This window comes from Panthera onca, chromosome D2 (genome assembly GCF_046562875.1).
Source record: "Panthera onca isolate mPanOnc1 chromosome D2, mPanOnc1 haplotype 2, whole genome shotgun sequence".
In the NCBI taxonomy this organism is placed as follows: Eukaryota; Metazoa; Chordata; class Mammalia; order Carnivora; family Felidae; genus Panthera; species Panthera onca.
Genome location: NC_138349.1, coordinates 79,862,417 through 79,888,761, shown reverse-complemented (window position 1 = coordinate 79,888,761; position 26,345 = coordinate 79,862,417). Strand labels below are relative to the sequence as shown.

General features: G+C 39.1%; 1 protein-coding gene across 1 annotated transcript in view; it reads left to right on the top strand.

Moving 5' to 3' along the window:
* LOC144613144 (uncharacterized) overlaps positions 1-26,100 on the top strand; it is a 36,933-nt gene extending 10,833 nt beyond the window's left edge. The window contains 4 exon segments of the mRNA XM_081790558.1: positions 1,466-1,610; positions 1,888-1,983; positions 23,516-25,587; positions 25,589-26,100. Coding sequence (XP_081646684.1) covers positions 1,466-1,610; positions 1,888-1,983; positions 23,516-25,587; positions 25,589-25,702 — 2,427 coding nt within the window. The 3' untranslated portion in view covers positions 25,703-26,100.
* Positions 26,101-26,345: the final 245 nt, after the last annotated feature.

Genomic DNA, 26,345 nt, shown 5'->3' with positions numbered 1-26,345 from the left:
AATTTGAGATGTCCTGACTCCTAGTCGACCGGAAGATGCCTCTTCTGCCAGTTTGCTACTTGAAACGTGAGAACCGGAACTCACATTACAAATGACACTGGAAGTGTTCTCAGTGGTTCCCGAGGTGCCTCCTGGTTTTGAAAATGACTCGGGAAGATCTTTGTGTGCTGCTGATTTTATCATCTTGCTCCCCCTCACCTCTTCATAGACATGTCATGTCTCAGTGTGTTCTCCCACTTCAGATACTTAAGGAACCTCAGCCTTTATACTCACGATATGTAGCTGCATCAACAGGTAGAAACATGTTATTTACATATATTTTTTAACATTTTTATGTTTATTTTTGAGAGAGAGTGAGACAAAGAACATGAGTTGGAGAGGAACAGGGAGAGAGGGAGATACAGAATCCCAAGCAGGCTTCATGCTGTCCTTACAGAACACGATGCAGGGTTCAAACCCGTGACCAGGGAGATGATGACCTGAGCCGAAGTTAGCCACCCAGGCACCCCTCGGCTTTTACCTTTTAAACTGGAGAATAAAAATTTGTAACAAAATGTATTGATAGTATATTTATGTAATTCATAAATATCAAGTTTGATAGTACTCAAAAGTGGTTTTTTTTTTTTAACGTTTTTAAATGTTTATTCATTTTTGAGAGACAGAGAGAGACAGATCATGAGCAGGGAAGGGGCAGGGAGAGAGGGAGACACAGAATCCGAAGCTGGCTCCAGGCTCCGAGCTGTCAGCAGAGCCCAGCATGGGGCTCGAACTCACGAACTGCGAGATCATGACCTGAGTCGAAGTCGGACGCTCAACCCACTGAGCCACCCGGGCTCCCCAGTACTCCAAAATATTCTTTAAGGTGGAGAGTGATCACACATTGAAGACTCGGTCTAATTTACTCTGTGATCCATTCCATGAATTCCTTTCTGGCACTTCTTGTCATCACAGATCCAGGCTGGATTCTCAACTTTTCCTCCACCATTTGCCCTCTTCTCATTTCCCGAACGTGTTAATGGAGCCCCGCCTTTGCTTGCACCGGGGACCACGACCCTGTGTTCATGAGAGTACGGGTTTCCTCTTCTCCACCAGCCGGTCTTCAGTGAGGCCCCATAAAGAGCTAATTTTGCTGCTCGTTTGTTTTAGTCTGTCTTGTGCATACCTCACCTTAGCGATTGTAACCTGTTACTGCATGTTTTCTTATCAGATTATGTGCTCCTGGAATACAAGAACAGTTTTATTAATCTTAGCATTTCTAAGAATTGGAACAGTTCCGGATACGTTGTGGGATTTGGTGATTTTTACATTAATAATACCCTGAAGCAATGGCATAGTGTTTGTTAGATTTCTCGTCTTCCCTCAAAGCCTAAAGCCAAACACGCCTTCTGCAGACTGTTTTGGTAATCATGAGAAGGATTGGTTCCCGTACAGCTCTTTCCATGTCACCCAATTCTGAACATTTCAGATTGAACAGAGATTCCAGGGATCGGTATCATTTAAGGATGTGACCGTGGGCTTCACCCAGGAGGAGTGGCAGTGCTTGGACTCAAGTCAGAGGTCCCTGTACAGGGACGTGATGCTGGAGAACTACAGCCACCTTGTCTCAGTGGGTAAGGACTGTTTTTATATAATTCCAAGTAGCATGTTTTGGTTGTGTTAATTATGAGGCGTATAGGCTCTGCGCCGCGTTGAATGATATTTAAGATTGGAATTCAGGAGTCATTGCCGATTGACCACTTTTGGGCGCCAGGAAGGTAGTTGTGTTTACCTCTCCAGTGAAGTGTTCCGTGGCTTCTTCACCGAGCAGCTGCAGCGGCTTCCTCCTCTTGCAGAGGCCCTGAAGTCTAGGCCACCTGGTCTGAATCCTGAATGATTTCACATTGACAGGGTCCTGTGCTACCAAACCAGAGGTGATCTTCAGGCTGGAGCAAGGAGAGGAGCCATGGATATGGGAGGAAGAATTCCCAAGCCAGAGCCTCCCAGGTGAGTGGATACATACGGCACCAATGAACATCAGGACATTTATTATCTTCCCATGATTAACCCAGGGCTGGACAACTTTGGAATGTGTTTTTAAGGTACCTGTTTAGAAGTCATAATCCAGTGAGTGACTGAGAATACTGGTTATTGGACCAAACCTCCAGATTCTGCTCTCACGAAAAATCTTCTCCTGTTTGATTCACGTTTTGAATATTCACCATTCTTACATTTGTCAACAGACCAGTCTTTGCCTCCTCCCCTTTGCCATCGTTTTCCTGCATGAGTGTGTGTTTCTCAAAGCAGTGTCAGCCTCCGACCTTACCGGCGTTGTTGCACTGCATTCCTGCTGTTCCCAGGCATTGTTTCATACACTGATTTTCCGACTCAAATAATTTTTGAGTGCTTGCTGTTGTCTAAATTCCATAGTAGTGAGAGGCGCTTGGGTGGTTCAGTCAGTTGAGCGTCTAACTTCAGCTCAGGTCATGATCTTGCTGTCCATGCGTCGAGGCCTGCATCGGGCTCTGTGCTGACAGCTCAGAGCCTGGAGCTTGCTTCAGATTCTGTGTCTCCCTCTCTCTTGGGTCTCTACCACTCATGCTCTGTCTCTCTCTCTCAAAAATTAATAAATGTTAAAAAATTTTTTTTGATTAAAAACAATTAATAAATGCCATAGCAGTGAAAGAATAATGTGCCAGTGACTTTATACAAGTAGCACTAGTGGCCAAGAGATACATGCAGAGGTGGTCAACGTCACTAACGTGAGGGACATGCACCCCCGAGCCACATCACACCATTTAGAATGGCTAGCACCAAGAAGACGAGAGAGAACAAGTGTTGGCGAGGATGAGGAGAAAAGGGAACTCTTGTGCACTGTCGGTGGTGGTGATGTAAATTGGTTCACCTACTGTGGAAAAGGGTGAGGAGATTCCTCAAGCAGTTAAATATAGAACTGTCCTAGGATCCCGCAGTTGTACTTGGGAACATACGCAAAGAAAATGAAAAGAGGATATCGAAGAGAATATACACATTCATGTCTATCACGACCTTATTCAAAATAGCCAGATCTGGACACAATCTGCGTGCTCGTCAGTTCATGAATGGCTAAAGAAAGAAAAGAGAGTAGTAGTATTCGGTCATGAGAAATGACATCTTGCCACTTTAGGATAAAGACAGTTACCTTATGGTGTTACTTATATCTGGAATCCGGAAAAGGCAAACTCATGATAACAGAGGGTACTGTGGTGGTTCCCAGGGGATGGGGAGTGGGAAAGGAGCGATGGCACAAGATCGGAAGAGATAAGTCAGCCCTAGAGATGGCGGATACCATATCAAGAATGCAGACAGTATCGTATTGTGATAACCACACTTGCCAAGACACCAGAACTGAATGGTTCCAGTCACTAATAAGACTTGGGAATTGTGTAACATAATAAAGGTGCTGATTACTGGTACAGTAGCAGTCATAATACAGTTTATAATTGTCTGAAACTAACATGTGCACCTTGAATTTATATAGTTATATGTCTCATGCATTTAAAAAGTAGCACTAGAAAGAGATACTTCTGCATATTAACGCTGTGTAGTGGTAAAAAATGACCATGGAACTTAGAGCAGAGTTAAATTGTGCTGCTTTAAGAAGAGTAGTCAGGGGAGACCTGAAGTAGGAGATCAGCCACCATTAGAGCAGGATTTGAGTGAAATGTTTGTGTGAGTCGGGCGGTTTCTGCCTCTTCTCAGCAAGGGGAATAGCACCCACTAAGCCAATGAGCAGGAATGTGTTTGGTGTTTTTTGGGAAATAGCGAATAAAAAAAAAAGTACAATGGCCAAAGGGGAGTGAGTGATTGATGAGTGTGGGACAGGAAATGACGTCAGGCAGTTGTGGTCCACAAGGTAAATATCATAAATCTTATTAAAGTTTTTAATGTTATCCTTTTTAGTATATTTTGGTTAACAAGCAATGTGTGGTTTATGTTTATAAGATCTTTCTCGCCCCTGGAGAAGATATTGGGAAGAGCATAAGCACTACAGATGTCGCTAGAGGACGCTTGTCGTTTTTCTTAAGGGTGATTATGGTCAGTCCAGATTGGAAGGCATCGAGGTAACGAGAGGAGGGTGGATTCTCTGTGTGTCAGGAAGAAGAGTAACAGAAAGGGAAGAGAGGGTGGGACATGAAGGATTTTAAAGAATAATGGTTGAAAACTTCCCAAGTTGGGCAGTAGAGCTAAAAGTACTCATTGAAGAATCTGCATGAACTGTAAGTAAGATAAACGCTAAGGGATCCACGCCAATGGCATGTCATGTTTACATTTCTAAAAACAAGAGAATGTTTCAAAGTAGCCAGAGAGAAACATCTCCTTTTCTTTGGAAATGATAGTGGATGTTTCAGCCAAAAGCATGGAAGCTAGAGGGAAATAATGCCTTTTTTTCTGAGTACTGAAGGAAAAGAACTTTCAGACAAAACTGGTATCTTGTGAACATATATTCATGAAAGGAGAGCTGAAGATACCATAAAAAGGAAAACTAAGAGAAAGTGTTGTTAGCAAACAAAACTTTTAAAAATGGCTAGAGGACGTTCTCCGAATCGAAAGGAAATAACACTAGAAAGGTGGAACTTCAGAAAAGAAAGAAAATGGAAGTGGCAAAAATAAGGGTAAATATAATGGAGTTTCCTTCTCATGAGTTTCTACCATCATATTTGATTCAGGCAAAATTTAGAAATATGATTTGATGCTCTATGTGTGGAGAAATTAATATAATTACATTTAAAAGATAGAATAAAGGGCTTTAAATGGAATTAAAGTGTTACATTTCTCTTGAAGTGATAAGATGTTTTGATCCGAGAAGACTATGATAAATTATATATGTGCCTTTTACCTAGAAATGGTCTCAAATACCTAGAACAACCACTAAAAGATTATATGAAGTGGTACACTCAGAAATAGTGTAAACGGAAAAAAACAAAATAGTCTAAATTAATGAAGATGGAATGTTTAAAAAAATGTTCAGGTAACCAGTAAGAAAATAAGTTAGGAAGAGATGAATGAGAAACTGAGAAAACAACCGAAAAATAAAATGGCAGACTTAAACCTTGACGTTAGCAGTGTTCACCATCAATGTAAATGAACTAAATATACCAATAGGCGTATAAATTGGTAGACTGCATGAAACAGAAAACATGATGCAGAAATATGTTATCTACAAAAAATTCACTTCACACAGAACATAGATTGATAAGGAATAGAAATAGATGGGGGCGCCTGGGTGGCTGGGTTAAGCATCTGAGTTTGGTTCAGGTCATGATCTCACGGTTCGTGAGTTTGATCCCCACGTCAGGCTCTGTGGTGACAGTTGAGAGCCTGGAGCCTGCTTCAGATTCTGTGTCTCCCTCTCTCTCTTCCCCTACCCTGCTCATGCTCTGTTTCTCTCTCTCTCAAAAATAAACAATAAAATTTTATGAAAAAGATGTACTATGCAAATATTAATGAAAACGAAAGCAAGATTGACTCCATTAATATCAGATAAAGTAGTCTCGACGGCAAAGAAAATTATTAGAGAAAAAGGCAGTGATCCAAAAGGTGACCGCACCAAACAACAGAACCTCCTAGGACACAAATCAAAACTGACTGAACTGAACAGATAAATAAACAAACCTTCAATTATATTTGGGGAATTCAGCACCTTACTCTTAGTAATTGGTAGAACTTGTAGACAACAGATATGAATTAATAGCAGATGTGGAAGAGCTGCAGAGCACATCCCTGAACAGGATTGAACGAAAATGTAGAATACTACCTAACAGATTGGGGTACCTGAGTGGCTCAGTTGGTTAGGAATACTACCTAAAAGAGCAGGATATGTGTTCTCCTCCAGTGCTTGTGGAGCATTCAGTAAGGGAAACCATATACTGGGCCATGAAGAAAGCTTAGGAAATTTTGCAGAACTGAAATCATGCTATGTTGTCCATACATAAAGAAATCAAACGGTGGGGGCACCTGTGTGGCTGAGTTGGTTGGGAGTCTGACTTCGGCTCAGGTCATGATCTCTCAGATTGTGAGTTCAAGCCCCGTGCTGGGCTCTGTGCTTACAGCTCAGAGCCTAGATCTTGCTTCAGATTCTGTGTTTCCCTCTCTCTCTGCCCCTCCCCGACTTCTGTTTTGTCTCTCTCTCAAAAATAAATAAAAACCTTCCCCCCCCCCCCCAAAAAAAACCCTCACAAAACAGAAAAAAGAAATCAAACTGAATCAGTAACAGGAAGTCAACAGACCTTACGAATTAAACAAGATCCATGTAAGTAAAGCATGAATCAAAGAAGGCTCAAAGGAAATTTTAAAAATACTTAGAACTAAATGAAAAAGTATACCAATTTGTGTGTGAAGCAGCTAAAGTGCTGTTAGGAAAGTTTATAGTAATAAATGCTAACATTGGATAAGATGAAAGGTCTCGAATCCATAATGAACTTTCTACCTGAAGAAACTGGAAAAAAACAAGGTAAATCCACAGCAAGTAGGAGAAAGAAAATAAAAAAAGCAGAAATCAATGAAGTTTATAATAGGAAAACAGAGAAACCTAATGATACAAAGCCAGTGGTTAGAAAAAAAATGATAAACCTAGCAGTCGTCGCACACGCACGCACGCACGCACGCACACCCCAAACCACCAATGAACGGGGCTATCACTTCTGCATTCATTAACAGGATGATACTTTAAATGTTATTCTCTTAATTTGACAGTCGAGAAGAGATGGATCAATTCTTTAGAAATCCTTGGGGCGCCTGGGTGGCGCAGTCGGTTAAGCGTCCGACTTCAGCCAGGTCACGATCTCACGGTCCATGAGTTCGAGCCCCGCGTCAGGCTCTGGGCTGATGGCTCGGAGCCTGGAGCCTGTTTCCGATTCTGTGTCTCCCTCTCTCTCTGCCCCTCCCCCGTTCATGCTATGTCTCTCTCTGTCCCAAAAATAAATAAAAAAACGTTGAAAAAAAAATTTAAAAAAAAGAAATCCTAAACTACCAAACTCAAGATGACATGGACAATTTGAATGGTCCATACATTGTCATAGAAGATGACGTAGATAATTTGAATTAAAGAAATTTAATTTAAAATAGGTTAAAAAAATCTACAGATGTTTTTACCGTCTATCAAACATGTAACCATTTAAGGAGGAATTAACACTGATTTTACACAATCTCTTCTAGAAAAATAGAAGGAAAAAGTTCTTTTTTTTTCAATATATGAAGTTTATTGTCAAATTGGATTCCATACAACACTCAGTGCTCATCCCAAAAGATGCCCTCTTCAATACCCATCACCCACCCTCCCCTCCCTCCCACCCCCATCAACCCACAGTTTATTCTCAGTTTTTAAGAGTCTCTTCTGCTTTGGCTCTCTCCCACTCTAACCTCCTTTTTTTTTTTTTTTTTTTTTCTAGAAGGAAACAGTTCTAATGGAGTTTTTTCTTATCCTGATACCAAAACCATGTAACCATAGCCCAGGAAACAAAATTAATCTATAGATCGATATGTCCCATAAATTTACTAGCACAATTCCTTAACAAAGTATTAGCAAATAGAAACTAGCCATGTACAAAAAGAATCCTACACCGTGACCGAGTGGGATATATTCCAGGTATGCAAAAGTGGTTCAACATTCCAGAACCAATCAGCGTAATCTACCATAGGCTGACAAAGATGCTGTTATACATAAAATTGCTTTATTAATTTCCTTTCAGATTGTTGATTGCAGTTGCATAGACGCCTCACCTGATTTGGGGGTGGTTATATTGTGGCTTACGGCTTTTCTGAATTTATTTATTATCTCGAGTGGCCTTTTTGTAAATTCCTAGGGATGATTTGTAGTTAGAGGGAACTTTTCCACTCTTTCTTTAAGGCCAAAGAATTGTTTTCTTAATCCCAAAAGCAGATGGTCGCTCTTGGAAGAAAACTACAAATAATTCTTAGGAATATAGATGCAGAACTCCAAATAAAGTCCAACAGTGTAGGAAAAGAATTATATACCATGACGAATTAGTATTTATTCCAAACCTGCAAGCTCATTCAACATTCAAAAATCAATGAACATAATCCATCCCATCAGTAAGCTGCAGAAAGAAAAACTGTATGATCCTTTGATAGGATCCTTTGATGCAGAAGCAGCATTTAACAGAATCCATGTATGATTAAAATTCAGCAAACTAGGAATAGAGAATTTCCTCAAGTTGATGAAAAACATCTACCAAAAAATCTGTTAACATCACTTATAATAAAAAACTGGGTGCTTTCTCTCTAAGATCAGGAGCAAGTCAGGGCCATGCGGTTTCACCACTCTTATTTGACATCTTAGTAGAAATCCTAGGTAATGCAACAAAATGGGTATGAAACGTGACAAGGGAAGAAATAAAACTCCTCTTTTTGCAGACATTCAATTGTCTAAGAATCCTAATGTGGCACACTCCTACAACATAGAAGTCATTTATAGGAAGGTTGCCGGATACAAGCTTAATATTCAACAGGCATTTGCCTTAATATTTTAGTTGTAGTTGTTTTTTTATTGGTGAGTTGTAAGCGTTCTTTACATATTCTGTATACCAGTCCCTAATTAGGTATACTGTTTACAAATATTTTCTCCCGTTTTGGCGTTGTCATTTTACTATCTTGGCTGTGTGCTCTGCAGCAAAAGAGTTTTTTGTTTCATGAAGTACAGGTTATCTGTTCTATCTTTTGTCACTATTGGTTTTGGTATTGTATCTAAAAGGGCTGTGTCTATCCCAAGGACAAAAACATTCACTCATATTTTCCTTAATAGTTGTTACATTTAGGTCTGTTACCCATTTTTGTGTATGGTGTGAGAAAGGGGTTTAATATTTTTACGTGTAGATATCCAATTGGTTCAGCATCAGTTGAAAAGGATTTGTGGGTGGGTGTGTGTGTGTCCGTGTGTCCGCGTGTGTGTACCCATTTCACCTACCCGCAAACCCACACCTCTGGAACCAGCAGTATGTTCCCTGTATCTATAAGATCCCTGTTTGCAGTTTTCATTTTTCAAATTCCATATGTAAGTGAGATCATACAGTATTTGTCTTCCTTTTTCTGACTTGTTTCACTTTGCATAATGCCCTCAGGATCTGTCCATGGTGTCCCCACATGGCAAGATTTCATTATTTTTTATGGTTGAATAATATTCTACATGTATATAATGTTTGTAAAATGTATAGTAAATATACACATATATACGTATGTAAAATATGTATAATGTATATGTAATTTATGTAATTTAATATATAACTATTTACATGTTTATTCTTCATTTATTTATATAACGCTGCAGTGAACAAACGTGTGTATATCTTTTCAGGTTAGTGTTTTCATTTTCTTCAGATAAATACCCAGAAATGGAATTGCTGGATCATATGATAGTTGTATTCTTAATGTTTTGAGGAACTAACTACCATGTTGTGTTCTATGGTGGCTTCACAATTTACCTTCCCACGAACAGTACCCAAGGGTTTCCTTTTCTTCACATCCTTGTAAACAGTGGTTATGTCTTTTCTTTTTGATAATAGTCATTCTACTCGCATGAAGTGATATCTCATTGTGGTTTTGGTTTGCGCTTCCCTGATGATGTAGTGTTCCTTTTTCAAGTACCTGTTGGCCGTCTGTATGTCTTCTTTGGAAACAAGTCTATTCATATCCTCTGCCCATTTTAAGTCAAATTTGATTTTTCTTATTGAGTAATATTAGTTGTGTTTTGGATATTAACTCCTTATCAGATAAATGGTTGCAAATAATTTCTCCCATTCAGTGGATTGTCTTTTGACTGTGTTGATGGTCTTTTTTGGGGTACAGAAGCTTTTTAGTTTGATGCTGTTCCGTATGTTCATTTTTCCTTTCGTTGCCTTTGCATTTAGGGTCAAATCCAAAAACTTATTGCCAAGATTGATGTGTAACCTACTGCCTGTTTTCTTCGAGGACTTTCATAGTTTCAGGTTTTGTGTTCCAGTGTTCAGTCCATTTTGAGTTAGAGTTTGTATATAGTACAAGATAGCAGTTTAATTTCACTCTTTTGCATGTGGCTGTCCATGTTTCCTAACACCGTGTATTGAAATGGTGACTGTCCTTTCCCTATTGTGTATTTTTGGCTTCTTTGTCATAGATTAGTTGACTTAGATGTGGTTTATTGTGAACTCCCTATTCTGTTGCATGGATCTGTGTGTCTGGATTTATGCCAATACTATATTGTTTTGATTACAATAGCTTTGTAGTATAGTTTGAAATCAGTGAGCATGCTACCTTTTGCTTTGTTGTTCCTTCTCAAGGTTGCTTTGGCTATTCAAGATTTTTTTTTGGGGGGGGGGGGGGCGCCTGGGTGGCTCAGTCGGTTGAGCGTCCGACTTCGGCTCAGGTCACGATCTCGCGGTCCGTGAGTTTGAGCCCCGCGTCGGGCTCTGGGCTGATGGCTCGGAGCCTGGAGCCTGCTCTGATTCTGTGTCTCCCTCTCTCTCTCTGCCCCTCCCCCGTTCATGCTCTGTCTCTGTCTCAAAAATAAATAAACGTATAAAAAAAATTAAAAAAAAAAAAAGATTTTTTTGTGGGGGTGCCTGGGTGGCTCGGTCCATTAAGTGTCTGACTTTTGATTTTCGTCCAGGTCATGATCTCATGGTCCGTCAGATCGAGCCCTGCATAGGGCTCTGCACAGACAGTGTGGAGCCTGCCTGGGATTCTCTATCTGCCCCTTCCCTGCTCACATGCATGTGTCCTCTTTCTCTCAAAATAAACAAACATTTTGGGGGTAGGGGGAACCTCTTGTGGTTCTACACGCAAATTTTAGTATTATTTCTTCTAGTGTGACAATTGCTTTTGCCCTTTTCATAGGGATTGTATTAAGTCTGTAGGTTGTTTTGGGTTGTAAGGACATTTTAATGCTAATCTTCCAATCCAAGAGCATAGTATATCTTTCCAGTTGTTTGTGTTGTCTTCCATTTCTTTCATTGGAGTTGTATAGTTTTTAGAATACAGATCTTTTATATTCTTGGTTAAGTTTATTCCTAGTTATTTATTCTTTTGGTGCAATTGGAAATGTATTCTTAATTTTTATTAAGAATGTTTTCTTAATTTTACCTCTGTTGTTTTTTTGTTAGTGTATAGAAATGCAGCAGATTCTTGTATATTGATTTTTTTTTTATTCTGCAATTTTACCTAACTCATACATCAGATCTAATAGTTTTTTGGTGGACTCTTCAGGGTTTTCTATATATAGTATGACTTCTTCACATAGTGATAGTTTCACTTCTTTAGCAATCTGGATGCCTTTTAGTTATTTATTTCTGTTCTGTGATTGCTGCAGCTAGGACTTAACTTCCATTACTGTGTTGAATGAAAGTAATGAGAATGGATGGACATTATTGTCTTGTTCTTGATGTGAGAAAAAGCTTTTAGTTTTTCACCATTGAGTATGCTGTTAGCTGTGGGTTTTTAATATATGGCCTTTATTATGTGGAGGTATGTTCCCTTTAGCCCCACTTTGTTGAAAGATAACCTTATGATTTTTATTCTTTATTTTGTTAATGTGTGTGTCATGCTAATGGATTTGTGGATTATGGACCATCCTTGAATCCCTGTAATAAATCCCACTTTGTTACCGTATATCATCCTCTTATTATATTGTTGCATTCAGTTTCCTAATATTTTCTTGAGGTTTTTTGCATCTGTGTTCATCAGGGATATTTTCCTGTAATTTTCTGTTCTTGTAGCATCATTTTCCGGTTTTGGTATGACGGTAATGATGGCCTTGTAAAATGAGTTAGGAAATGTTCCCTCTTCTATTTTTTGGTGGAGTTTGAGAATCGTATTCTATTTTAGGTGATTTGTGGAATTCACCAGTGAAGGTGTTTGGTCCTGGGCTTTATTTGGTGGGTGTGGGGAGGGGGCTTTATTTTTAGGGAGGCTTTTTTTCCTGATTCAGTTTCCTTAGTATTAATTGGTCTGTTCAGATGTTTTATTTCATCATGATTCACTCTTGGTAGACCATTTTTCTAGAGATTCATGCATCTCATCTAGAGTGTCAAATTTGTTATGACATAATTGTTCATAGTAGTCTCTTAAAATCCTTTGTGTTTCTGTGGTACGAGTTATAATGTTTTCGTTTTCTTTTCTGATTTGAGTCCTCTTTTTTTTGGCGAGTCTAGTAAAAATTCAGATGATTTTATCTTTTCAAAGAACCATCTCTTAATTTTATTGATCTTTTCTATTGTCTTTTCAGATCATATTTCATTTATTTCTGCTCTGATCATGATTATTTCCTTCCTTCTGCTAACTTGGGTTTCATTACCTCATCTTTTTCTCGTTCCTTGAGATGTAAGGTTAGGGTTTTGTTTTGTTTTTTTGTTTTTTTTTTTGTTTTTTTTTGAGAATTTTCTGTATTCTTACTGTAAGTATTTATCACTATGAATTTCTGCCTGAGAACTGCCTTTGCTGTATCCTGTAAGTTTGGATATATTGTATTTCCATTTTCATTTGCCTCAAGATATCCCTTGGTTTCTCTATTGAGTCATTGGTTGTTCAGGAGAGTGTCGTGTAGTCTCCACATATCTGAATTTCTAGTTTTTGTACTGGTAATTGATTTCAAGTTACATGCGGGAAAGAAGCTTGATAGGGTTTGGGTCTTCTTAAATTTGCTAGGTTTTGTTTTCTGTCTTAATATATGATCAGTTGTTGAAAATCGTTCATTTGTACTTGAGAATTTTTCTTTGTGGATGAAATGTTTGTAAATGTCTATAAAGCCCATCTGGTCTAACGAGGCATTTAAGGCCAATGTCAAAAGTTGACAACACCTGATGATTGAACATATTCTAAAGCTCTGTGTTTGTATTCCCCCCTCCTTGTTTTATGGTTTTGATGTCAAATCCATAACTTTTAATCTCCTGTATCTCTTAACTAATTATTATAAGTAATGTTTTTGTTTTGTACTTCGGTCTTTTATGTTTCATACTGCTTTTGTAAGTGATTAACCCACTATCTTCACAACATTAGGATATTCTGAATTTCACTATATATTTGTTTTTACCAGTGCGATTTATACTTTAATATGTTTTCGTGTTACTAATTTGTATTCTTTTGTTTCAGCTTAAAGAAGTCCCTTTAACATTTCTTCTGAGGCTTTTCTGGTGTTGGTGAATTCTAGCTTTTGTTTGGGAAACTCATTTATTTGTCCTTTGATTCTAAATGAGAGCTTTGCTGTGTATTGTTGTCCAGTAAAGGTTTTTCTTTTCCCATTCTTTGAATATACCATGCCACTGCCTTCTGACTGGAAAAGTTTCTGCTGAAGGATCTGATAATCTTATGAGAGTTCCCTTTTCTAGAACCAGTTGTGGATTTTTTGCTACTTTTAACATTCTCTCCGTGTCTTTAGTTTTTGGCACTCCATCTCATAATGTTTTTGGTGTGGGTTTTTTGAATTCATCTTACATGGAAATTTCTGGGCTTCCTGGGTATGGATTTCTTTTTTTCCCCCCAATTTGGGGAAGTTTCGGCTATTATTTCTCTCAGTGAATTTTCTGCCCCTTTCTTTTTCATCCCCTTTTGTGATTTCTATAATGCAAATGTTGGTCTGCTGTATATTGTCTCATATGTCTCTTAAGCTGTGTTCACTTTTCCCCCTGCTCTCATTGGGTGAGTTCCACTGTCTGACTGCAGATTACTGATTCATTCTGCCTCATTGTTCCGCTATTGAATTCCTCTAGTATTTTTCAGTTGTCTTACTGTATTTTCTGTTTGGTACTTTCTTGTACTTTCTTCATGTTGAGGTTCTCACCGTGTTCATCTCTTTTCTCCTGAGTTCGATGAGCATCTATATGACTATTATTTTGAACTCCTTATTAGGTAAATCACTTGTCTCCATTCCATTAAGAACTTATTCTTAGTCTTCTTCTTGTTCTTTTGTTGTGAACACACATTTCTTTGTGTATTTTTCTTGATTCTTTGTGTTGGTTTCTGTTCATTAGATAAAACAGCCACCTCTCCTAGTATTGGAAGAATGGCCTGGTGTAGGTGATGAACCTTATCATTCGACCCTGACTTAGCTCTTGGTTGCCTGTCAAATTTTCATGTTGTCTAACCAGCCTCTTTTATTTGTAGTGGCTTTCAGTAGTTGAGGGTGTTCCAAGACCTGTCACTGTCCCAAGGGGAGGATCTCACTCGGCATCTAGATTCAGGCTGATTGGAAGGGAGATCTTCAGACGGTATCTCTTAAAGTATGCAAATGTGTACAGTCCTGTGAGACCGGAAGCAGAAGTGATGCTGGCCACCAGAGCTGGGGAACCTAAAAGTGTTCACTAGTAGTAGGCGCCCAAGTATGGTGGAGGAGTATACACACTGCTTTCCAGAAGACCCTGGCGAGCTGGAGTGAGGCAGAGGGAGAACGCGGAGAGAAGATACCCTCCAGCTCGAGTGAATCAGAGGGAGAGTGCACTGTTGGTGCTCACTTACCATCGTCGGATGATAAACCCGCCTTGCGTTAGTAGGATAAATCTCACGGGGTCTTTGTGTGCAATCCTCGTAATGTGTTATTCGATAACATTTGCTAGTATTGTGCAGAGTATCTGTGGGTCTGTATTCCGAAGATGTTGCTCTTAGTTGTTTTAGACATTGAACTGTAGTCGTCTTCTCTCATCATGTCTGAGTTTAGTGCCGATGTAATATAAGGCTCATATAATTAGGTGGGAGGTGTTCTTTTCTATTGTTTGCAGGAGTGTTTGAATAATTAATATTATTATTTAAACGAGTTTAAAAATTCACCAGTGAAACCGTCTGGACCTGGGCTTCCTTTATGGGCAGTTTTCAAATGACTGCAGTGTGTTTACTTCTTACACTTTTTTTCAGATAGCTTATTTCTTCTTGAGTTGTTATATTTTTTCCGATTCTAGGAATTTTTGTATTTCAGCCAAGTTATCAAATTAGTTCAAAACATTCACTTACATTTTGTTTTTGTAGCGTAGAAAACATTCCAGGTTTGTAATGTGAGTACATTCTATCCCTAGCGTGTGTACTGTCTTTATTCCACAGCTTCAGTAATTTATTTTTTTTAGAAACATTTATTTGTTTGTTTTTGAGAGAGTGCACATGAGAGTGAGCAGGTGAGGGGCAGAGGGATAGGTGGACAGAGAATCCCGAGCAGGCTCCACGCTGCCAGCACAGAGCCCAATGCGGGGCTCAGTCACGCGAATCATGAGATCATGATCTGAGCTGAAATCAAGAGTTGAATGCTCAACTGATTAAGCCACCCACCCAGGCTCCCCATAACTTCAGTAGTTTGACTCTTATCTCTCTTATTTCCATGTCAGCCTAAATACAGTTTAGTCAGGTTTATTGATATTTTAAAAGAGTCATCTATTCCTTTTCTTTGCTGGTTGATTAATTTTTATTCTTCTCATTTCACATCCTTCCTTGCTTTGGTTTGTATTGCTTTTCTTCTCCCGTTGTTCTCAGGTATACACGGCAGGTTATTCATTTGGGATTGTTCTCTTTTAATATGATTATTGCAGGATAAATTGTCTTCTAAGTACTGATCTCTGTCTCATAAGTTTTGGTATATTTGGTCTTCGTTTTTTTACTCAAAGTATTTTCTTAAGTTTCCTGGATATTTTTCCCCTCTATTTTATTCAGAGATGTGTTATTTAATATACTATTTGAGTTTTGAAAATTCCTTCATGTGATTGATTTATAATTTCCTTCCATTTTGGTGGGAGAACATTTTAGAATGTATTCCTGGGAACCTTTCATGTGTACTTCTGAAGAATGTGTAATCTGCTCTTCTTGAGTGGAGTGTCTAATATATACTTGTTAGTCTGGTTACCTGATAGTGTTATTTTTATCTGTTTTTTCCCCCTTTTATTTGTATTCTACCAGTCGTTTTATCCATTACTTAAAGTGGAATTTTAAAGTCTTTAATTATTGTTGATGTGTGTATTTTTGCTTTGAATTCTGGCAGTACTTGCTTGAGACTTATCGTTAACAGCGGATAATTGTTCGCATTTATGTCTGCTTAACTGATGGACTGTTTTGATCATATAATGTCCCGCTTTATCTCTAATAACATATTTTGTGTAAAAATGTATTTTGTCAGATATTAGTATCGCTTCTCTAGCATTATCAATGCTGTGTACGTGATAGGTCTTTCTCTGCTTTTAAAATTTGCTATCTGTTTGTTCCTTTGGAGCTAAGAGTGTCTCTTGTATACAGCATCTGTTTGGATTTACATATTTTCTGCAACCGAACAGTTACTGCTTTTGATTGGATTTCTAAATCCATTCCCAGTTTTGTGTTATTGATACGGCTGGATTTACTCCTGCCATATTACATTTTGACATTTATCTGCCCTAAACAGCCTTATGAACCTGTAGTTCTTTTATATTACTGCCTTCGTTTTCATTAAGTGAATATGGTTTAGCATAATATTTCAATTTTTTCAATGACCTTTTCACTTCATTATTTTCATAATGGTTGTTGTTATAATTTACCTAAGAAATTCACCCGATCAGACTCTACTTCAGATTTATACTCCCTCATCTGTAGTGAAATATAGAAAGGTCATTCATATGTAATTCTGTTTCTTCTCCTCTATCTTTGGGCTGTTATTTTTGTACATAGTAGATCTGTATATGTTTAAATTCCAACAATACATTGTTGAATTACTACTTTATATAATTGGATGTCTTTTAAAGAAACTGAGAGAAGAAAGGATAGCAAATATCTCCTTGTGGAGTTTGTTATATTAACTTTCTTATTCACCATTTCTGCTTCATTTCATTTGCTACTGTGGATTCATGTTACCATCCAGGGTCATTTCCTTACCCCGGGTTACCTTTGCTTTTCTGCCTCATTTTGCCTCATTGTCAAATATATTTAATTTCTACGGTTACAGACTGAACAGTATAGGTATATACATAATGATTGTTGCATGGCCTTGGCCAAATGGTTAGGAGAAGAAATACGTCTTTATCCTGTCTTTTAAAATAGTTATTTTTCCTACAGTCCTTATAGATTTGAAGTCATGACTGGGAATCTATGGGTTTATTTACACCACCTTCAGGTTTCAAAGCAGTGCTGGTATTTTGGTTGACTGTTTGGGTTTTTTTGTTTGCTTCTTGGTTTGTTTTTTGTTTTGTTTTGTTTTGTTTTGTTTTGTTTTGTTTTGTTTTCTTCTGCCAGCACACTGACTGTGTCATCCTACCTCCTGGTCTGTGTCTCTGATGAGAAGTCAGGTGGTCATCTTACTGGAGTTCCCTTGTATGTGATGAATTGTATTCTCTTGATACTTAAGAAATTTTCTTTCCTCTTTAGTTTTTAATATTTTTACTGTGATGCATTTTGATGTGGATCTCTGTTTATCCCTCGTGAAGTTTATCTATCATCTTGGATTTGCATATTGTTTTCCTTTAAGTTTGCAAAGTTTTACAACAACTATGTTGAATAATTTTTCTGCCCCTTACTCTTTCTTCTTTTCTTTTGATATTCCCATTATGAATATGTTGGTGCAGATAATGGTATCTTTCATTTATTTGAGGCTTTGATCAGTTTTCTTCATTCTTCTAGTGTTTAGATGGTATTATATCTACAAGTTTACTAATTCTTTCTTGTATAAGCTTCATTGTAGTTATTGTAAATTTTCAAATTTAGAATTTTCATTTCATTCCTTTCTCTGTTTATTATATTTTCTCTGTGAGAAGGTATCACTACTGCCTATCACCACTACCTCCCTTTTTTCCGTAAATATGGTTACTTTGTTTTTAGTTTATTTGAGAGAGAGAGAGAGAGAGAGAGAGAGAGAGACAGAACATGAGCAGGGGAGGAGCAGAGAGGGAGAGACAGAATGTGAAGCAGGTTCCTGGCTCTAAGTCAGCACAGAGCCCCCTGCGGGGCTCGAACTCTCGAGCCATGAGATCATGACCTGAGCCAAAGTCGGACACTCAACCGACTAAGCCACCCAGGCGCCCCAGTGTGGTTCCCTGTTGAACATGTTTATAATAGCTGCTTGGAGGTCAGCTAAATCCAGTATCCAGACCCTCTCAAGGACAGTTTGTTGCCTGTTGTTTCCCCCACGTATGTGAAATTTTCCCGTTTGTCTTGTGAACCTGTAATTTTGGACGAAAGCATATTTTAGATATTTTGAACCGAGTCTGATAGGGCTTCTTGTTATTTTTGCTTGCTTATGTATTTGTTAAGTGACTTGATTGTATTATTTGATTGAAGTCTTTTCCTCTTGCAGTGTACTGTTGGCTGATGTCTCTTGTCAGAGGGCTCTGCCTTGGGCAGTGCACATGGTTCGTAGAATGGCAGTCGTGTTGAGAGGGTGCTCTTTGAGTGTGTCTATGATGATTAATTCTGGGTGTCAACCCGAGTGGCCTCAGGGATGGCCAGACTGGTCAAAGTGTGTCTTGGGGGCTGTTTCTGGAAGCAGCATTTGACTCAGTAGACTGAGTAAAGAGATCCACCCTCACCATTATGGTCAGATATCCTCTAATTCGTTGAGGACCTGAATGGAACAAAAGGCAAAGAAGGACAAATTCTCTTTCTCTTTTTGCGCCGGCACGTCCATCCTCTCTGGACAGAATCAGTGCTCCTGGTTGTGGGGCCTTCAGGCTCTGGGACTTACACCACCAACCCTCTAGTTGGCAGGCCTTTCATCTTTGCTGGGAGTTACACCATCACCTCCCCTAGTTCTCAGGCCTTTTGAAATACAGTTGGCTTTCCTGGTTCTCCAGCTTTCAGACAGCAGACTGTGGGACTTCTTGGCGTCCGTAAGTGCAAAAGCCGGGTCCTTTAATAAACCTCTTCCTTTGTCTGTGTCGCTCTCACACGTACATATAGTACCTGGCTCTGTTTCTCTGGAGAACCCTGATTAACAGTCTCTTTCACTGATCTCTGTGTTAACCTCCCTGCCTCTAATGGTGTCACATTCTGCCCTTAGCCTCTACTCATTGTTGGCTCTTTGCTCAATGTTTCCAACGTTGTCCTGAGTCACACATTCTATAGTTTGGTCCAGTTAAATGTGAGTCCTTTCAGAGAGTAGCGTGTGAGGCGACTCTTTGGTACTGCCCTTCATGCCACCATTTTTGAAATCATCTCCTGGAAAACACAGTTGGAGGAAATCATTAGAATATCTTCATCTATCATAAGTGTATTTGTGTGAATGGTTCTGGTGGATCGGAACAAATGCAACAGCCTGGGATGCCTCTTCTTTGTCTCTTTGCCTTGTTCCTTCTGGTGTAATGTCTCTTGTGTTCCAGAGCTGCACACGCCACCAGCTGAGTTTGCCAGGAGCCCCCAAAGAACCAGGTTTTTTAAAAAATGAATTTCTCTTTTTGTTTGTTTCTTTTTGAGATAGAGTTCACGTGTGAGCAGGGAGGTGCAGAACGAGAGGGAGACACAGAATCTGAGGCAGGCTCCAGGCTCTGAGCTGTCAGCACAGAGCCCGACCCAGGGCTTGAACCGAGCCCTGACATCATGACCTGAGTTGAAGTCAGAAGCTTAATCTACTGCGCCACCCAGTTGCCCCCCAAATGACCAGCTTTTTGAGTTAACACTTGTACAACTGTTTTTCTGTTTCTGTTTTATTAACAGAAGGGATCATGAGGGACCTGGGAAAACTGACCTGGAATGACTCACTCTAAGGCATCCTTTAGTAAATCTACTGGGCCTTAATAATGAATAAAAAGTTTGATCTGTATTATTATTTTTTAAGTTAATTTATTTTGAGAGAGAGAGAAAGAGAGCACGTGCTCATGAGCAGGGAAGGGGCTGAGAGCCCAGAGGGCTCGAATTCAGGAACTAAACCCTGAGATCTTCAAGTGTCAGAAGCTAAACAGAGTGAGCCACTCAGGCCCCCTCCTCTGTATTATTTTTAAGTTTATTTTTGTATTTCAATGTTTTTACCTTTATTATTTCCCTCCTTGTGGTTTCTACTTTCTTTTACATTATTGTTGCCTTTTTGTACTTTTTTTGGGGGGGCGGGTCAAGGATTCAGTTGTTTTTCATTCCTTTTCACTGATACATGTAATGCTATGAAATCTCTGATCGGTACGTGTATTCCACATAGACTCGTAAGTAATATTTTCAGTGGTTTTTTTGGTTTAGCGATTCAGCTTTGGTCTGTGTTTCCTTAAGAAACAGAGCAGTTTAGGGGCGCCTGGGTGGCTCAGTTGGTTAAGTGTCTGACTTCAGCTCAGGTGATGATCTCACGGTTCGTGGGTTCGAGCCCCGCATTGGGCTCTATGCTGACAGCTCAGACCCTGGAGCCTGTTTCAGATTCTGTGTCTCCCTCTCTGTCTGCCCCTATCTCACTCGCGCTGTGTCTCCTATTGTCTCAAAAATAAATAAACATTAAAAAAATTTTTTTTTAAAAGAAACAGAGCAGTTTACTAGACAGTCGTTTGGTTTTGAAGTCCTGATGGAAGATGTTTGTTCTTCCTAAGTTCTAGTTAGTGCATTGTTCCCTGAGTGTGTTACCTGTATCAGGTTTTTTTTTTTTTTTTAATGTTTTGTGCATCCTTGAGATGTAAATGTATTTTGTATTACAAGTTTTCATATGAGAAAATTGTATATGGGTGATAATACATGTCTTCCTGATTGTTTGTCATTGCCTCTTCTATACCCTGACATTGTACTTTCCGATCTTTCTTGAAATACTCTTTTTTGTATCAGTGTGTTTTATTTTTTTCCTTGCTTCTCTGAGTTTTGCTTCTCTGAGTTTTGTTTGGTCTTTCAGTAGTCCTCACTTTTATTTGTACCTTCAGAGTTGTGGGTGTTAGCCTTGCAAAGTGTTTTGTTTTTCTTTTCTTTTTGTCCTTCCTGATAACTAGATTGTATCTGTTTCCTTATTGTTTCCCTTTTACAGGAATAATATTGCCCATTCCTTTGTTTTTAGCTTTTTGAGTCATTTTCTGTCAGTGTGTTTCCACTTTGCAGCAGAGATTGGGGATTTGTTTGTGACTCAGTTTAAAGTCATTTTATTAATTGGTGAGTTAAGCCCATTCACATTTACTAACGTGATTCCTGTTTGGTCTCATATCTGTCATTTTGTTACATTTCATGAGTGTATCATTTTTACAGAATCACTTTGTTTGAACGTGTGTTTTTTTCGCTTGTTTGTTTGTTTGTTTGGAGGCAGCCAATTAGTAAATATTGATGTTTTTGTTCTAGTAGTTAACTTTTACAGTAGTGTCTTTTATACTGGCCTTAGTTGCTCATTTCCTTATTTAACCTTTCATTTGATGTTTCAGCTTTTAGTGACCTTCTTTAGACTATTCTATGGCTCTCTCTGACCTTATTCTTTTTTCCTTTTTTTCCTGTTTCCTGTAGGCTTTTTAGTTGCATTATTTCTGCTTCACTGGAATATATAACATTATATATTACTCTTATGTTCTTGTTCTCAACTTTCTTTTGCTCTTAGTCCTACACTGCTCAGCTTTTCTACCAGTGTTTCCTATCAAATACTGGTTGCTTGAAGTTTGTCCTCTTCTAGAAGGTTCCGTGATTACATTATTACCTGATTTCTTGAATCTCTAATATGATCGACGTCTTCCCAGAGCCTGGATACTTTTAAAGGATCACGTGGCTGGATATACAACCCTTGACTTCTACTTAGTTATTTGTTGAAAAGGTTGCTGCACTGACCTCACTTTGTTTATTGGTGACAGAGTCTCTTGCCCAATCTACATGTTTGTTTGCTTATTGAGACTTGATCTTTCTGTCCAGAGGAGACTTCTTCACTTTTAAGGTTTACAGTTTCCTTAAAGCATGTCTTAGGAAGGACTGTTTCAGGTCAGCTTTCCTGACGGAAAAGGAAAGTTCATGGTGGTCCTTAAAACATGCGGGTAAGATCTCTTTTTATTTCTGGGCAATTTTCTTAGATAATGGTTTTTAATACTGTATTTATTCCATTGTTTTCTTTTTTTCTCTTTAGAGACTACAGTCACACATATAATTTTAATTAAAAACATGTATTTTATTATTTTGTAGATCACCTGCTTTATCCAGAACTTTCTCTGTGATCCAGTTTTCTTTCTTTGGTTTTATTGTCATTCTTTTTTCTGCTCTATTGTCATGTCTTTTTTCCATGCTGTTTATTAAAATTTCATTCAAGTCTCTTCTCTTCATGCTTCCTATGAGTTGGCCTGAACCGCTCTGACAAAACACCACAGAGTGGGTGGCCTATGTAGCAGAAATTTATTTTTTACTCATCTGGAGGTTGTAAGGCAGGATGAAGGTGCTTGCAGGGTGCCTTCTGGTGAGCCCTCTCTCTCCAGCTTGTGGCTCTCTCCTCACATGGCTTTTTTTCTGTGCACACAGGGAGAGCAGGCAAGTGCTGGTGTCTCTTCTGCTTCTGATCAGGAGGTCATTCCTATCCGATAAGTGCTACACCCTGATGACGTAATTCAAACCTTAATTAGCCTCCTTAAAGGCTGTGTCTCCGGATGCAGTGACATTGGGGATTAGGGCTTCAGCATACGAGTTTGGGAGGGGGACAGTTGAGCTCATAACCCGGTTCTTACAATTTGAGTCATATTCTAAGATCACTCTGGCCTTTTGACAATTGAATTCCTCACCCGATCAGCCCTTGCCTCCGTAGTTCCCATTAATACTCCAAGTCCCTTGTGTTGGAGTTCTCGGTGGTCTGAGCTGTCATCTGTCAGAACGAAGATGTCTGCTCCATATTTTCCCTCTCACGGTGGGACTTCTCCTTTGAGGGAGTGATTTTATTTGCATTTAATTATCTATACGTTCTAGGGGCGCCTGGGTGGTTCAGTCCGTTGAACGTCTGACTTCAGCTCAGGTCAGGATCTTAACGGTTCGTGAGTTGGAGCCCCATGTCGTGCTCTGTGCTACAAGCTTGGAGCCTGGAGCCTGCTTCAGATTCTGTGTATCCCTCTCTCTCTGTCCCTTCCTTGCTCACACTCTGTTTCCCTGTCTCTCTCTCTCAAAAATAAGTAAGTATTTAAAACAAAGGACTTTAATTATCTCTAAGTTCTCTGTCTCTTCCTCTATGTGTAGTTGCCACAGGCTCAAGCTCTTTCTATAGATGTGAGCTCTTTTATCAGTTTCTTCTGTATTAAATGTTTATTTCCTCAGTGGTGGTTTGAAGTCAGTAGTATTTTGTATTTCCCAGTTATGCTGAAGTCACGGGTTGTTGATTGGTTATTTTATTTGCTCTCCGTATGTTGATCTATAGAGGTATTTGGAGGATAGGTGGAGACGTTCCGAATTTAGTAGCTGCCGTTACTCCTCAGACGTCGGAATGCAGATGTCTGGTTGTAGTAGTTTCCTCTCCTTTCTTCCACCATGCCAGGCCTTTTGTTTCTTGTTTCCATTTTTGTATTTTCATGTCCAACAGAAGAAATCGAAAAAATAAGTACTTATAGTTATTTTCTTCCCTGGGGACTAGACAAGAAATCAAAATCCACTAAAACATAGGGCATTTGTATATATGTTGTATTCCAGAAGAAATGTGTTAGTATTTATGTGTACGGTTAATTTTTCCTATCTTTAGAAGTCTGGGAAACTGATCACAAGAAAGGAAGGAGGCAAGAAAACCAGCGTAAACCTATGTGGGAAGTTGCATTCATCAGTAAGAAAACACTGACCAAGGAACGAGGTAATGTAACAGGAAAACCATTTAACCTGGACACAAATTCGTTTCCTTCCAGAGAAAGCCTCTGTCAGTGTGACTCATATGGAGTGAGTTTCAGCTGTATTTCTGAATTGTGTATCTATATGAAAAACTATTTAGGAAAAAAGACTGATGAATTTAATGACTGTGGAAAATTACTGGTCAGTATTGAACACAAGAAAACTCCTACTAGCGAGAAAAGTGAATTTTTTAAACATGGGGAAACTTTCAGTCATGATGAGGACCCTGTTGATCGTGAGAAGATTCAAAGTGTAGAGCAAAATTTTGAATATTACGTGTATCAAGAAACCTTTCCCGAAAAGGCAACATTGAGTACGTACAAGAGAGAGATCACTGAAGAGAATCACTCTGAATGTATTGAATATGGGAGAACCTTCTTTCCTGACTCCTCTTTCCTGTTACGTCACATGAATGCCTCCGAAGAGAATCACTGTGGACTGCGTGGTTGTGGGAAATCGTTCTGTGTGAAGTCTACCCTTTTGAAACCTCATGGGGCACGTATGAAACCCTCGGAGTGTAGTGAGAGTGGGGATCGTTTCCGGGGGGATTTGTGCCTTCCACGACTTCAGAAAACTCATACAGGAGAGAAACACTTTGAATGCAATGAATGTGGGAAAGCGTTTTGGGAGAAGTCCCACCTCACTCGACATCAGAGGATACACACGGGAGAGAAACGCTTTCAGTGTAATGAATGTGGAAAAACTTTCTGGGAGAAGTCAAATCTCACGAAACATCAGAGATCACACACAGGGGAGAAGCCCTATGTGTGCAACGAGTGTGGTAAAGCCTTCAGCCACAAGTCAGCCCTCACGTTACACCAGAGAACACACACAGGGGAGAAACCCTATCAATGTAGTGCATGTGGGAAAACTTTTTACCAGAAGTCAGACCTCACCAAACACCAGAGAACACACACAGGTTTGAAACCTTATGAATGCTATGAATGTGGGAAATCTTTCTGTATGAATTCACACCTTACAGTGCATCAGAGAACTCATACAGGAGAGAAACCATTTGAATGTCCTGACTGTGGGAAATCTTTCTGTCAGAAGTCACATCTTACACAACATCAGAGAACCCATATAGGGGATAAGCCCTACAAATGTAATGCATGCGGGAAAACTTTCTACCACAAGTCAGTTCTCACTAGGCATCAGATAATTCATACAGGGTTGAAACCTTATGAATGTTACGAATGTGGAAAAACCTTCTGCTTGAAGTCTGACCTCACAGTGCATCAGAGAACTCACACAGGAGAGAAACCCTTTGTGTGTCCTGAATGTGGGAAATTCTTCAGCCATAAGTCTACCCTCTCTCAACATTACAGGACACATACAGGAGAGAAACCCTTCGAATGTCACGAATGTGGAAAAATATTCTATAATAAATCGTACCTGACTAAACACAATAGGACACACACAGGGGAGAAACCCTACGAATGTAATGTATGTGGGAAAACGTTCTGCCAGAAGTCTCAGCTCACTCAGCACCAGAGAATCCACATAGGAGAGAAACCCTATGAGTGTAATGAATGTGGAAAGGCTTTCTGTCACAAATCAGCTCTAATTGTGCACCAGAGAACTCATAGAGCAGAAAAGCCCTATAAATGTAATGACTGTGGGAAGTCTTTCTGTGTGAAGTCAGGACTGACTTTACATCACAGAAAACACACAGGGGAAAAACCCTATGAATGTAACGAATGTGGGAAATCCTTCAGTCACAAATCATCCCTCACAGTGCATTATAGGGCTCACACAGGGGAGAAATCTTGTCAGTGTAATGAATGTGGGAAAATTTTTTACCGAAAATCAGACCTTGCTAAGCATCAGAGGTCACACACAGGCGAGAAGCCCTATGAATGTAACACATGTGGAAAAACCTTCTCTCAGAAGTCAAACCTCATTGTACATCAGAGAACACATACAGGAGAAAAACCTTATGATTGCAGTGGGTGTTAGGAATGGTGAGCTGTGGTTCAGTAGCCGCTATGCTTCAGAGAACGCACGCTGTGGAGGAAGTAATGTCGATGTTCTGAATGTTGAGTAACCTTCATCCACAAACTGGCCTTATTTTACCCCGAAGCAGACTGCAAAACATATAGGACAGTCTTGTTAAATATATTCCGTTGAATGTACCCTAGCAAATGTGGGTATAAAACCTTGCAGAATTTTGCTTTTGTGAATGTTTTTTTTTTTTTTTCTTTTTTCTTTCGTGGCAAAAATACAAACTAGGTTATGTCAGAATTTCTATTAAGGAGAAATCTTCAATTTGAGACGTATAGCTTGAAGATTGTCTTTAGAAGTAATATAACATTGGAACTTGTGGTTTGATTTTGATGCCATATTTGTCTTTAGGAAACATGAGAAATTGTAATTTATAGTTGAATATTGTGCAATGTACAAACAAAAAAAAAGTAGTAAAATGAAACAATGAATTTAAAAGAAGTTGCAGTAATACAGAGAATTCTCATTTGCCCTTTCCCGAGCTACCTCTTAAGATATCTTACATAAGTATGGTATATTCTCTAGCAGAAATGGGGATGGTACCATAATGCTAAGTCACATACGTCATTCACACTTTAGTCGTTTTTACGTGCACTTTTGTGTATGTGTAGTTCTACAAAATATTGTCGCTTATGGTTTGAGTACCTGTCGATACAGGCTACAAAATCGAAAAGGAATCTGGAACC